The 15,315-nt window shown below is 41.1% G+C and overlaps 2 protein-coding genes across 2 annotated transcripts in view; one reads left to right on the top strand and one right to left on the bottom strand.

Annotated features, from left to right (window-relative positions):
• LOC126297869 (GDP-fucose transporter 1) overlaps positions 1-2,267 on the bottom strand; it is a 35,584-nt gene extending 33,317 nt beyond the window's left edge. Inside the window, exon 1 of the mRNA XM_049989160.1 lies at positions 1,990-2,267. Coding sequence (XP_049845117.1) covers positions 1,990-2,051 — 62 coding nt within the window. The 5' untranslated portion in view covers positions 2,052-2,267. The remainder of the gene's footprint in view (positions 1-1,989) is intronic.
• Positions 2,268-2,430: 163 nt separating this feature from the next.
• LOC126297870 (carbohydrate sulfotransferase 11) overlaps positions 2,431-15,315 on the top strand; it is a 53,509-nt gene continuing 40,624 nt past the window's right edge. Inside the window, exons 1-2 of the mRNA XM_049989161.1 lie at positions 2,431-2,844; positions 13,559-13,747. Of these exons, the coding sequence (XP_049845118.1) occupies positions 13,561-13,747 (187 nt within the window). The 5' untranslated portion in view covers positions 2,431-2,844; positions 13,559-13,560. The remainder of the gene's footprint in view (positions 2,845-13,558; positions 13,748-15,315) is intronic.

Genomic DNA, 15,315 nt, shown 5'->3' on the forward strand with positions numbered 1-15,315 from the left:
ATTAGCATGGAGAGCTGCATCAAACCAGTCTCAGGACTGAAGACCAGAACAACAACAACAACAACAACAACACTCCTTTGTAATGTGCATTTTTTTTCAGAGGTGCATTCAGCCCTCACTTAATTTTTATGAATGGAAATGCACAACCACAATGAACAGTGCAAGTGGAGCATCTCTTGGAACAAGAAGATATTCAACAAACAGACAGGTCTGCGGATTCTAATGACTTGAATCACATCAAGCAAGTGTGCAAGGAGACATTCTTCAGCATGTCCACATGCACCACTGACAATCAAGCAGTTGTCAATCACGCTGGTGGAGGAATGGAATTCCCTGCCACAAGAACTGCTTACCAACATTTTGGTCTGCATGAGAATGTGTTACAGAGCACATATTGTCATCTTTCGTGATCATACACCCTATTAAGAACCATGTCCCACTTTTTATAATGCCCAGGAGACTAAAGTGTTATTTCTGTTCATCTCGGTGCATATTTCTTTCAGTTACCTTTCCTACAACTTTTTTGCCAGTTATTTCTATGTATGGTCAACGTTTCATTGAGCTATATCACTTGGCAATGACACACAATGTGGGAGTTACTTTTGTCCATACGTTTTGCACATCAGTATACTATAATATTAGCTGTTTAATCAGGTATCAGTAAGAAACACCAATTATCAATAAATATCCAATTTTGAATTTTTTGCTTGAATAACAAAGGCTCACAAGCAACAGTATTCAGTTTACAGAAAAGCTCTCCTCTGTCAAAATGCATGAGAATCTGAGAAATGATATAGGCATGAAAACGTTTTTCCACTACCATGAATTTAAGATTTTTAATGTTGAAGAAGTAACATGGAAAAAATTAGGTCAAATGCAATAGTATTCTACATGTTCTGTAGGAATAATTACTAATACAAATAAAAGGTAAATCTTTTAGCATTTTCACATTAGGCATTGCAGTGCATAAAATGAATAATCAGAAAAAGTACATGAAAAGAAGAAACTCAGGCAAAAAGTTTGGTTGGGAATGGATGTGGAAGGAGACTGGCCATTCTCTTTCAAAGATGCCACCCTCGCATTTGACTTAACCATTTTACATAAACCACGGAAACCTAATTCAGAATGGCCAGACTGGGGTTTGAACTTAACAGTCTCTAAAATGCAAGTCAATTGAGCCACACCACTTAGTAAACATTAAAGGAGAAAATACATCAGTGAAGTGTTAGCTCTGGAGCTATGCACTGTTGATGGGAAAGTGTTTTTTTGCAAAAAGTATTACATGATGAAACTCGCACTCATGTTTTAAGCCACAGGCAGGCTGATGAAGTGAAAAACCAACAACAATCTCTAAAGTAAATCTGCTGAATGCAGCCGAAAAACATTTCTGCTACACCTAAATGACAGAAAAAATGTGTGAAACAGAGACACCAAACTAGACTTAAATTTATAAGGTCATAAAGCTAAGAATGGTGAACAGGAGATGGCAGAAAATTAGCCAATGCAGCACAAATACATTACAACTCTTCTGGTTCGTTCTTGCTGTACAGTGTCACAGGCTGAGAGACTGATCCACACAATCGTCTCACATAATATGGCATTCTGCTACAGAACTGAACAGTGGCAGAATTTAGGCAGGCTATACAAAACCTTAACATGAAATACATCAGAACCTATGGCTGCATCTAGCAAATAGCATAAATTATAGTTAAAGCAGTATGTGTGAAAAATGACTACTATTACGATGAATGGCATATCAGAAATTGGACAGTGCAACAGATGTTGAACACATTTAATTCACAAGATCTTGGCAATCACGCTGTGGATATATACCGATAATGTAAATTTATTTACTTTATTATTATGTGTGAACCAATAAAGGAAAAAAAATGTACACATAAGCGATTATTATCATCTTCCGAAGAGATCTTTTAAATGATGATATTTTGGCGCTGTTGATAAAATGAACGAAACACTTTGTAATCATACCAATAAGCACAAACAACGAAAAATATCTTCAGATATTGTGCGCACAACACGTTGTCACCCATGGTGCCACGTCCACCGAGCTTGGTCGCTATACACACCCACAATTCACGAATGTAAGCTTTATCGCACACTTGCCGGCTCCATTATCTGTCAGCAAACATCACGACATGAACCTCCCTCCTCCTGCTCTTGTGTCAAAACATTTTTGCAAAGCTCTTCTGCGGAAACAGAGGGCTACCAATGTTAGACATTGAATCTAAGAACCAGCAGAAAGTTGCAATCTACAGCAAACATTTGTACAAAGCTAACCCAATCAACAATATGCCATTACATCAGAGTAAATGTGTCACACGAATCTCATGTTATATATATGAATGAAGTGAGGTGAAACAGAGAATTCACGAGCGTAATTTTAGATGCAGTTGGCAGTTCTGTGCCACAATCAGCGATGTTGGTGGTATGTTTTCAGTGAAAATATGTAGTATATCACAATGATGTTCTGAAAGAAAGTGGAAATAGTGTCGGTCGTGACTTGTGACATTATCGAAAAGTTTGTTTCTGAAGCTACAGTATTTTATATACTCTTTCTACTGACATTGTCTAAACTGTTTACATTCTAACGACTATTGGGAGAAATACCGAACTTCATAGAGTGACCGATCGCCTGAACCTTAGAGATCATAGTAGACTGACAGCTGAACATAAGCTGTTGGATCTGTTAACTTTAGAGAATATGTCAAGAAGTTAATTTTCGAAATTAGAATACATTGTGGAGCATTGGTACCCAGTAAAAATGTTCTACGAATTTTTCTGGCGGACTGTGCTTTGAAAACGTCCGGATCTCCTTGTTCACAGGTAATACGAGCATAATTGCAGTGTGTAGTTTTTGTTTCGACGCTACTGAAAAAATAAATATTTGTACTGGTTGGTTCTATTTCTTCGACACAATGTAACAAAGTGGGACACCATCACTGTATAGACAATTAAAGCAAAATTCGTAACAATTAGTGTTCAGTGTCTTGCACTACTGTTGCCTTTATACGGGGTGACGGAACTTCGACATGTTAAAACTATATGCTTATATGTTCGTCATGCCGTTTTAATCTGTAATTGAGTTTTATGATAGTATGTACACTCCAGTGCTTGACGGAACATTTATTCTCTAAATCTTACAGTTGTTATTATTGGTTTGTGGACCATTTTGAGAACAGTAGGAGAGACTTCAAGAAATGCATTACATAGACGCTTAAATTTAGGTATTTCATACAGGTGTGTGGACAGACTGGTTTCAGGTGCTGCTTTAATTTATTTTTGAAGGCAGACAACACTTTGATATTCTTTGTTCGTTAGAAGTTATTGTAAAAAATAGTACCTGTTGCTTGCGCCTTTACATTACTTTCTATGTGATAGTCATAGTGTTCTACTCTCATATGTCAATTGAAATTGGCTGAGCAGTGAAGCTGTAAGAAAAAAAAAGCTCCTTATATGTACAACAGTGGGACAGAATTAATATCTGGAGCTTTTTAAATTTGCCTCTACAATAATTTATAGGAGAAATTTTTGCAATAGTTTCAACAATCTTTCTACCTGCAGCTCAGTGATCAGGATGCAACAAGCTAAGTATAGGTGAATGAGACCATAGCACATATGTAATAATGTGTATGAGTTATTGGAAGCGTCCGATTCCACCTGTCTATATTGGGGAAAAAAGCTAAACTCCGCGCAAACAGGCCATGGAGGCCCAACGATACCGACCAGTCACCGTGTCGTGGATGCGGGTATGGAGGAGCATGTGATTAACACACTGCCCTCCCAGCTGTATGTCAGTTTATGAGACCGGAGCCACTATTTCTCAATCAAGTAGCTCCCCAGTTTGCCTCACAAAGGTTGAGTGCATCCCGCTTTTCAACAGAGCTCGGCAGATTGTGGATGGTCACCCATGCAAGTGCTAGCACTGCCTGAGAGCGCTTAACTTTGGTGATCGGACGGGAACAAGTGTTACCACCGCATCAAGGCTGCTGGCTCCATCTGCTTTGACCTGTGACATGATGATGATGTGGTGTGTTACATCACTATAGCACAATGTTTTGGAGTTGGTTTGTGTTTGTACATGTTGTGTTGTATTTGATGGTGGATGTGGATGTAGATGTGTTGAGTGTAACATATGGTATTGGGTTCATTTCAGTCTTGGTTATCACTGTGGTAATGTGGGTTTGTTTGAGTCTGGGTATTCAGTGCCCCTATGGGCTTCATTTTAGCTGCCATATAGGTCAAGGGAAATTTGCAGTATCAGATCTTTTTGCCACACCAGGTTTTCGAGTGGTGTGTGGATTCCTGTTATTGGGGGCGTTGTTTCAACTATATGTGTGAAGTTAAATTCACCATACCGGTTTTTTGAGTTGTGTGTGATCTCCTGGTATTGAGGGCTTCAATTGAGGCATATGCATGAAGTAAAATTTATGATACCAGTTTTTGTATTTTTTAAAAGAAATTTTGAAGTTATCCACCTTGGCTATTTTTTACAGCCAAAGTGGATAACTTCAAACTGTCTTTCAACAAATATACGGCTCTGATACTCCACAACAATAACATATGGGGCATCCCTTATTGCATTTACAAAAAAAACACTTGTAGCTCTTTGGGAAAGCTGTGTACAGAAGTGCCTGGTGATCTGTATAACACAAGAATCAAGCATGTAGGTCGCTGTAACTTAAATTCCAGTGCTGCTGCCTCAAAAAATGTTCCTGTAGTGTTTGCATCTGCCCATGAAAGACTTTCCAAAGTATCATTTTTGATGAATATAACAGTACCATGCCCAGTATGTTTCATTTTGCTAAAAGATTCAGCTCTTTGTTAACCAGTTGTTTTAAGCCCTTATTTTCTTTTCTGTCACACCATGGTTCTATGATAGGCTAATGAAAATGTCGGGTGAGTCAGAAACAGTAAGCATGTCTATAACTTCTGCTTTCCATCCAGGATACTGGATATTTTGACGCAAGGTTCTAACGTAACAGACTTGTGCCTTAGTATCCATATTTACTATTTTGCGTTTTTTCCTACTTGTATGTATAAAATGTCATAGTAGAAATAAATATAATGATTTAACTGTTTGAATTGTCCACTAGAAGTGTTTTCAGAGAACTATACCCAATATATAAACATAAACATCACCCAATGATTAGGCATTACACCTAATACAGCTGGACAGGTGCTGTCTACTAGGCAGTACGGGGTCAACCGAAGCGTCCGATCCCACCCGTTGGCTTTGACCCGTGACGTAAGGCTGTTATGGTGTGTGACGTCACGATGGTGCGGAATTTAGTTTGTGAGAGTGGCGTGTTTGTAGGTGTTGTTTTGATGCAATCGGTGGTGCTCTCTGGTGGTGTGTTAGGTGATGTTTTTGGTTTAGTTTGCGAGTGTGATGTCGTGTGTGAATTTTGGTAAATTGCTCTTTTTATGTCTTTGGTAGGTATGGATATGACTGACAGGGTCAACAGTTTTTGGTTGTCAGCTATGGTGAGGGACAGTGTGTTGTCTGTAATAAAATTTCTTCAACTATTCGGATTTTTGGATGAAGCCGTGAACTGTTCAGTATGTTGTGAAGAAATTAGGCTTACTTAAAGTTCTGGCGTCTCGATGGACGGCTGTATGTGGAGATGTCGTAAGGATAACAGGTCAAGGGAAGTGTTCGATCCCAGTGCGTGCCTGTGAATGTTGGTATTGGTATCAGGAGGTTTTTTTTACAAGCTATATAGGTCAAGGGAAGTGTTAGGTCCTAATTTATGGGATTGGGAGCTGCTGTTGAGCTATATAGGTCAAGGAAAGTGTCGGATTCCAAATGATATTGTGTTTAGTGGTATTTGGGGAGTTTTACAATGTCGGTTTTCTTCGTCGTTTTGCATGGTTTTGTCTGTGGGTGGGTGTCTAAATTTGTTTATATTTAGTTTGTCCCCACCCAAAAACCCCCTATTTCCCATGTCTGTCCCGTTAATGTCATTAGGCTTTTTGTGGAATGTGTGTGTGTTTGTTTTTCTATGTATTTTCGTCGTCATAACGTGTACGTAACGACTTTATGTGCCCCATATTGGAATCGTGGTTTATGGTTGGTTCCGCCATATTTGGGACGTCATGGGTCAAAGCAGATGGACGGGATTGGTCGCTTCCGTATTTCCGCAGTATGAGCTGCTATCTATGATCGCAGGACATGTGATCAGCGTGCCGCCAATCTCTCTGGCTGTTGTTGCCAGCAGATGAATCCTGATGATGCGACTGCTTCTTTATTGCAGCAGCTCCCTCATCTGGCATCACAAGGCTGAGTAGGCCTCATTCCAGACCTCCCTACATCAGAAAAAAAAATCATAGGTGGTAACGGGACTCAAACGTGGATCCTTCCGCACCAAAGGCAACAACACTAACCACTCACCTACGGAGATGAGGTGGTGTGTTTTCCGTATACTTCTATACAATTTATTTACTCCATGAGGGAAGGGGAGGTGGAGGGGGTCGTGTTGTTGGGTAGAAAAAGGTTTGCTTTCATGACTTGGTGAACATCACACTGCAAATTTCCAGCTTCGGGTTCAGTCCCGATGCAGTCTGTTTTTATTTGTGGCTTTGCTTTGTGTATGTCAATAATCACACTTATTGCAGTGATTTGGACTCCATGTTAAGCAACTATATTAACTGAAGTGTTTGATACTGTCTCATCTCCACTCACAGCCTGTCTCCTTTCATTCTAACATAGATGTTGGCCAGCGTTGTAGATCAGTATATTACCACGTGTAAAATTTCATATGTGCATTCATTATCCTCACCAACGCACCCCTTGTACTAGCTGTGTTAGCTGTTCAAAGAAGGCTAACTCGAATGTGCAAAGATGTTGAGTTATTTGATGGCTGAAGAATAATTCACTTTTATCCTATAAAAGTTTCAGATGTTAACGTAGTCATAATCTAAAGACCTCTCTTTTCTGCGTAAATGTTGATACAGGAAGTACAGGTAACAGTGGAGACTAAGAAATCCCAAAAAAATACATTCAAACCTCCCTTTGTCCAGAATTTTATTTGCTTTTGCAGTGAAAACACTCGATACTTGTGTCAATTTTACAGCACAAATAAAATAAAATATTGTTGGCAGCAATGTGTGTGTTTTTAAGTGCAGCGAACAAGTTGCATCTATGATGAAGTCTGACATCTTCTCAAAATCCATTGTTATGTTTATTAATGCAAGCATGACCCAGCTAACTGTGTTACTTCTGCTGCCTAACAAGTCATTGTAAAAACTGCAAATTGTTCTCAAAGAGAGACAGAATTTATCAAAACTGAATGCAGAGCCTTAGATTTTACATATTCTGAGATTTCTGATAGTGAAGAATCTACCACATATCTGAACTGAACTGAAAAAGGTGAGTAGTTGAAAACCACTCATATTATCATTTGGGAGTCTCTCACACTCCTCTTGATGAAAGAAAAAGCTATAGTTATGGAGAAGCAAATTGTTAACACGTCTCCCATATTACAGTGGAATGTTTAGTAGTCTCCCATATTACAATGGAACATTAAGTAGATTCAGGACTTGTGGGAAAAATTGAAGCTCCTCCTGGCACATTAAATGCTATTTTATTTCCACTTACAGGAAACTCATTTCAAAGACACAGAAATTCCTTCACTAAGGGGCTAAAACCTGCGCAGAAATGATGACCTTAGTGGAGACAGAGCTAACAGTCAAGTGGCTCTTTTTCCCTTCCTGTGCTGCATATTATTTCTTCCCAGTTCCCCATGCTACAGGGAGGCATACAATGCTGTTACATATATTATTCTAATAAAGCAAATATGTTTGTTATACCTGCCACCACAATGCCGTCTGAGTAAAGTACCACCGTAAATTACTATGATGATGGAACCCCTCTCCCCATTTCTCCTAGTTGATTTGAATGTACCTAACATTTTATGGGACTATTGTATCACCAACTCCTGTACTTGGTTGTATGGAAATTCACCCAGGAACAGTATAGAAGACTTTTGAATTGAGGGCAGATGGCATTTTTGCATAGAAACATGATCATTTTCTATTATATAAATGCTGCTTTTATTCTCCAGTTCTTACAAGTATTACGGAGTGAGAAGTGGCAATATCAAGTGACTTGCAGACAGTTATTCCCCACAGTTCCTGGTCTGCATCCAAAAAGACTGAGACTTCTTTCTCTCTATTAAACCTATTTTTTTGTGTTAATGTTGAAAACATATTTGATGACCTGTCTTCCCATAGCAAACTGCTGAGTAGTTCTATCTTAAGACAGCAAATCCTACTCAGTCCTGGGTGTTATCCTCTTTCAGGCAACTTGGGGATGCTGATGTTAAAATCTTGGGAGAAGACTACTCTGGTGATGCTGAAGGTGCCAGATCCCCCCTCCCCGTTGGACTCTGAATTGATGTTTGTTAGTGTTATGCCATCCCCACCAGTGACAGTGATCCTAGGTCATGAACTGTCTTCCTGGCCCCATTCCGCCTAAGCAGGTCATCCTCAGTGTGATAATTCAATGGAACTGCAATATACACTCCTGGAAATTGAAATAAGAACACCGTGAATTCATTGTCCCAGGAAGGGGAAACTTTATTGACACATTCCTGGGGTCAGATACATCACATGATCACACTGACAGAACCACAGGCACATAGACACAGGCAACAGAGCATGCACAATGTCGGCACTAGTACAGTGTATATCCACCTTTCGCAGCAATGCAGGCTGCTATTCTCCCATGTAGACGATCATAGAGATGCTGGATGTAGTCTTGTGGAACGGCTTGCCATGCCATTTCCACCTGGCACCTCAGTTGGACCAGCGTTCGTGCTAGACGCGCAGACCGCGTGAGACGACGCTTCATCCACTTCCAAACATGCTCAATGGGGGACAGATCCGGAGATCTTGCTGGCCATGGTAGTTGACTTACACCTTCTAGAGCACGTGGGGTGGCACGGGATACATGCGGACGTGCATTGTCCTGTTGGAACAGCAAGTTCCCTTGCCGGTCTAGGAATGGTAGAACGATGGGTTCGATGACGGTTTGGATGTACCGTGCACTATTCAGTGTCCCCTCGACGATGACCAGAGGTGTACGGCCTGTGTAGGAGATCGCTCCCCACACCATGATGCCGGGTGTTGGCCCTGTGTGCCTCGGTCGTATGCAGTCCTGATTGCGGTGCTCACCTGCATGGCGCCAAACACGCATACGACCATCATTGGCACCAAGGCAGAAGCGACTCTCATCGCTGAAGACGACACGTCTCCATTCGTCCCTCCATTCACGCCTGTCGCGACACCACTGGAGACGGGCTGCACGATGTTGGGGCGTGAGCGGAAGATGGTCTAACGGTGTGCGGGACCGTAGCCTAGCTTCATGGAGACAGTTGCGAATGGTCCTCGCCGATAGCCCAGGAGCAACAGTGTCCCTAATTTGCTGGGAAGTGGCGGTGCGGTCCCCTACGGCACTGGGTAGGATCCTACGGTCTTCGCGTGCATCCGTGCGTCGCTGCGGTCCGGTCCCAGGTCGACAGGCATGTGCACCTTCCGCCGACCACTGGCGACAACATCGATGTACTGTGGAGACCTCACGCCCCACGTGTTGAGCAATTCGGCGGTACGTCCACCCGGCCTCCCGCATGCCCACTATACGCCCTCGCTCAAAGTCTGTCAACTGCACATACGGTTCACGTGCACGCTGTCGCGGCATGCTACCAGTGTTAAAGACTGCGATGGAGCTCCGTATGCCACGGCAAACTGGCTGACACTGACGGCGGCGGTGCACAAATGCTGCGCAGCTAGCGCCATTCGACGGCCAACACCGCGGTTCCTGGTGTGTCCGCTGTGCCGTGCGTGTGATCATTGCTTGTACAGCCCTCTCGCAGTGTCCGGAGCAAGTATGGCGGGTCTGACACACTGGTGTCAATGTGTTCTTTTTTCCATTTCCAGGAGTGTATATTACTGTCACCTGCTAAAACTACAACTAATTTCCTCTCATTCTGCAATCTGTGTTGCTCTCCGACAACCATACTTCACTTATGACCATTACCCAACTATTTGAGGTTATCATGTATTCTGACTGTCCCCAAGAGAGCATCTGGAGGGATCTGTACATTGGTTCGCACAAATGTCATCAAAGAGAGGATTCCCCTCCACAGCACGTTGAAAAGAGTAGCACTGTGAAAGAAAGTAAACAACCCTACAATTACCTTTTGTAATGTTTACCTCCAGGCAGGGCATTACTTACCTTGAGAAGACCACCTTAATCCAACAGTTCTCTCTGTTTCCCGTGTCTTTTCTCTTGGCAATTCCAGTATGCACAACCTACTATGTGGAAGTCCACTTCGTCTTGTTGGGGGTCTTCTGATTGAACAGCTTCTTTCCAATCCTTATCTGTGCTGCCTCAATAACAGTATTCCTATCCACTTCAGTGTCATGCATGGTACTTTTTCAGCTATTGACCTTTGCAGATCTTTTTCCCCAAATCTCATGCCTTTACTATATTGGTAGCTCCATGTTGATATTTGCAACAGTGACCACTTCCCAGTGATCTTATCACTTCCTTGTCGTTGCCCAACAGACCAGCTACCACAATGTACTCGTTAAAGAGCCAACAGGCAGTTTCATATGCTGTTACCTTTGCCCATCTCTGTCAGATTGCACTGAGGAGGTTGTTGGAGATATCTCTGATGTGATCACCTGAGCTGCTGGAACTGCTGTAGTCCTTCCCACTTGCAGTCTCATCTACTGACTGGTGCCACGGTGGGTCAAAGTCTTTGCAGCAGCTATTTAGGATGGTTGAATGGCCTTGTGACATCCTTTACAGACTATCCTCCTCTCTTTTAAGTGGCTTCATGCTAAGCCTCACTATCTGATTAAATGCAGTAAGAAGGAATGCTGAAAGAGTTAAATTTCCTCCTTGGAAATGTATGGCCCATCATCCCAGGTGTAGGCCGAGCTCTGTAGTATTCTCGGCTGCCAAAGATCAACAACTGTCTTGGATCTCCTTGTTTGTAGTGCTATCTCAACCAGTGTGCCAGTTCTTGCTGGACACCTTGCCACCCACTTTGTGGCAGTGTCTGCATCCTCTTCTGACCCAGTTATCTTTCAAACACACAAACGACAAGGTGAACCTTCATAACCTATTACTTCAAATTACTTAATGAACAGGGAACTGCGTCAGGTTCTTGACTCATCACATGATATTGCCCCAGGCCCTGATTCACTTCATAATTCGATTATTCAACATCTGAATGTTATTAGGAGACTCCATCTATTCACGGTCTTCTACCACATTTGACTAGAAGGTGTTTTCTCTTACCAATGGTGAGATAGTATCATAATCGCTACCCTTAAATCAAGCAAAACACAATGTTTGTCGACAGCTACTAACCAGTAACCTCACCAACATACTCTGGAAATAGATTGAAGGGTTGCAAGCCCAATGATTATGTTTGGTTCTTGAATCATAAAGTCATTGGTTGACTCTCTATCAGTGTGGTTTGCAGGTGGGACAGTCACAGCTGACCATCTCATGAGGTTGAAAAGAGCAATCCAGCAAGCTTTTTCTAAACACCAAACACTTCATTCCAGTTTTTTTGACTTGGGTAGGGCATACAACACTGCTTGGTGGTATTGGATTTTCATCATCTTTTATCCCACTGGTTGTTTCAGGTTAGACTAGGTACATCACTCAGCTCACCGTGGGTCCAGGAGAACAATGTGCTGAGTTTACTGTCTTCCTCAGCACCATTAATGGACTTGTAGCATCTGTTGGACCACTTGTCACCCCAACATTGTAAATCAACAACTTTTGTGTTTGACAACTTGCAATTTGTAACCTGAGCTGAAAGCTAACTCCACGGTGCCATCCGAAAGGCCTCTGCTTGGACCCTTTCCAAATGCTTTCAGTTCTGTCCTGTCCTGTGAAAGTGTGGGTTGTGAATTTTTGTCGTCATATTACAGTCCATTCTGACTCGGAAGTCTACTCGGGTAACCAGTGCTTGAGCATTATTGCGCTGTCCTGCTTTTTGGGATTCCTGTTAGATAAAAAGCTGACATCATTACTCCATATTCATCAACTAGACTATGTGCATGTGAAAGCTTAGTGCTCTGCTTCCTTGCCCACACCTCTTGGGTGTGGATCCCATTACACTCCTCCATATTTACTGGGCCCTGGTCTTGGTCTTGTCCTGATTGGGCTGTGGCTGCCAGCTTTGTGGCTTAGGAGCACCTTCACCTTGGAAGTAGTAGGAATAGCTTAATGATGATAGCACCCTCTTGAGTAAAATAGTCTGGTGGTAAAATAGTCCACCCATTTATATGTCTGGACAGGGACTACACAGGTGGATGTCATCATCAGAAAAAAGAAAACTGCTATTTTCTTTGGCAGAGCATGGAATGTTAGACCTCTTAATATGGTTGTTGGGTTAGAGAATGTAAAATAACTGGGTAGGTTGAAAATAGATATACTAAGAATTTTTGATTGTGGTGGTGCTGAGTGAGGAAGAACAGGACTTGAAGTCAGGTGAGGGTTCCAAGCTGAAGTTGCTCCTAAGCCATAAAACTGGCAGACATTAGAAATACAGGTGGACTACTATGAACAGAGTAGAGAACACCTTATTGCAGCTAAGACAAACACAAAGTCAACATCCACCACAGTAGTAAAAGTTTATATGACTACTAGCTCCACAGACAATTAACAGATTGAAAGAGTATGTGATGAGAGAAAATAAATTTTTCAGATCAGGAAGGGAGATGAAAACTTTTGATGGGGGACAGGAATTCAATAGTAAGTCAAGTAAGAGGGGGAAGAATAGAGGAGAACATGGACAGGAGGAAAGAAATGAAAGAGGAAGCCGTATGGTAGAATTTTGCAGGAAGCTAAATTTAGTCATTGCTAACACTTGGTTTAAGAATTATGAAAGAAGGTTGTAATTGTGGAAGAGACCCGGGGACACTGGAAGGTTTCAGACTGCCCTCCCATTGACTGCCTCCAACTTGACATAGCAACACACTGTCAAATCTGTACTTACTAAAATATGTTGCTTGCATATATTTCTTTTTTGAACTGTTTCCTACTCCTGTTTGCAGGACTATAGGACTCTTCCCTTATCTCTGCTTTGAACATAAAGGTAAAACATATTACATTCATCCAACAAAGGCCTCAAGCTGACAAATAAGATGCAGATTCTTTTTGTATTTTAATAATTTGTAGAATGATCTGTACAAGTTACGAATTGTAGGGATTTTGATACACTTTTCATTAATAAATAGACTTATTTTTGGGGAAGGTTTGTGTGTGTAATTTATTATTGCTATGCCAGACAAGTTGTTTCGTCATAGATACTTCGTGCTATTCTTGCGAAGCCAGGACAGGTCCCTAGTAACGTATGAGGGAAACTTGTGGTCTCTTATCTAAACTCCCATGCACCTCTCAGTGTAGTAATGAAAGATAAAGGAGAAATAAAGTAAAGCCATTGTGTTCATTAGTTTTATTTTATGAGTAAACTACAGGTACACAAAATTAATAAATGAATTTATCTTTCAGATATGCAAATAAATCTTGGAGGATATACATCATTGGTCACATTACTGTTGAATCCCAGCAAATTATATATCAACAATGAGATGGCACATAATCTACAGATGAAGACACTTCTGCTGTGCCTAGTAACATTAAGTTGCACGAGCATGCTGTTTTATTTTGGAAGCCTGCCTCGTATAGAAAATGCAGCAGGTATGTATGAGGACTCTTGGAGGGTTTTCCCAGACAGGAAAAAAAGGACATAAATAATCATGCAGTCAGCTAATTCATACCTACATTGGTCCTGCCCACACACTGTTGAAGAAAAGGAATAGGCTAGCTCAAAATCAAGTTTTATATTTTGTCAGCAACATCATTTTTGTAATATTTGTAGTACAGTCATCAATAAGACAGCAATCCCTAAATCATTTTCACAATGAAACTGTTGCTGTGCCCAACATAATTAAATAACCGTGGATGCTGTACGTACAAAACAGTTGTGATGCTTTACCACAGCAACTCGATGTGGTGACCACAAACGTTGTACATACAAAGCATGTTCTGATACACTCTCTCCATCCCACCTGGTGTCTCGTCAATTTCTAGTTCATAAGCCAGAACTTGTGTCAGCAGAGCTTCCTCTGTGTCTACAGGAATCTCGTAAATTAAACTTTGCGTACAATCCCACAAGCAGTAGTCCATAGTAGTTAAACCCAGCTATCATGACAGCCTCACAGTTGGACCACCTCAACCTGTCCCTTTTTCACATCATCTGTTGAGATGTCTCCGGACTGCATGTGAAAAATGAGGTGATGCACCATCATGCTGAAATAACATTTCCTGATGGATATTCAGTGGCACAGCCTCAAAGAACAGGTCCAGTATACGTCATCCTGTCTACCGTATCGCATATCAGGAAAAGCAGCTCTGAGACTTTTCTCTTTCCCTCAGCAGATGTGGACGTATTACACATCTGAATAGAAACCTTCATAGAATGGAAACTGTACATTTCTGGACATAGGTTCCTATTAAAAATATTATGTACTCACTCCCTTCTATAAGTCCTAGAAGTTTCTAATGGGACTTTACAAACACCATGTATATAACTACCACACACTGAACATTGACAGGTGTATGGCAGGTTACTTATTTCTTTTCAAGAATTTGTCTAAGATGTATGTAGAGTTGTCAAGGGAAAACATCCTGAATCTTTATTTGAAAACACATGATGTTGATTAGACGTTTTATTTCTGTTGGAGGATTGTCAGAGTTTTAAATTTTTGTATTTTACTCTTTGCAGGACAACTGGTAGATTCACTAGAGTGCAGTGCAGGTCATTTTTCATTGTAACAGTGTGTTTGTAAATAATTCTCATTAGTGTTAAATATAAATGGTTTGTTAATAACAAATTTAATGACTGGGTAAATTTGACGTGCATCTGATGGTCACATTCAAATCAGTAGACTAAAAGAATTCCTGAGTGATATGTGTAATATAATCCTCACAAGTATCAAAAAGTTAAGCATGATCATTATTTACATCGAATTTGCAGCAGAATTTTGTCCTTTCCTAGGTCATATTTATCAAGAATCTATTGTCCAGCGAATACTTCCACATGACTTGGAAAGAGCTTGCATGGGTCACTCCTGTTTACAAAAAATGGTAAAATATCAGGTGCACAGAATTACATGCAGAATTATGAAGTACATTCTAAGTTTAAACATAATGATTTCGTCGAAGAAAGCAAACATCTCTCAAAGAACCAACATGGATTCAGGAAA

The sequence above is a fragment of the Schistocerca gregaria genome, chromosome X (assembly GCF_023897955.1).
Source record: "Schistocerca gregaria isolate iqSchGreg1 chromosome X, iqSchGreg1.2, whole genome shotgun sequence".
Taxonomy (NCBI): Eukaryota; Metazoa; Arthropoda; class Insecta; order Orthoptera; family Acrididae; genus Schistocerca; species Schistocerca gregaria.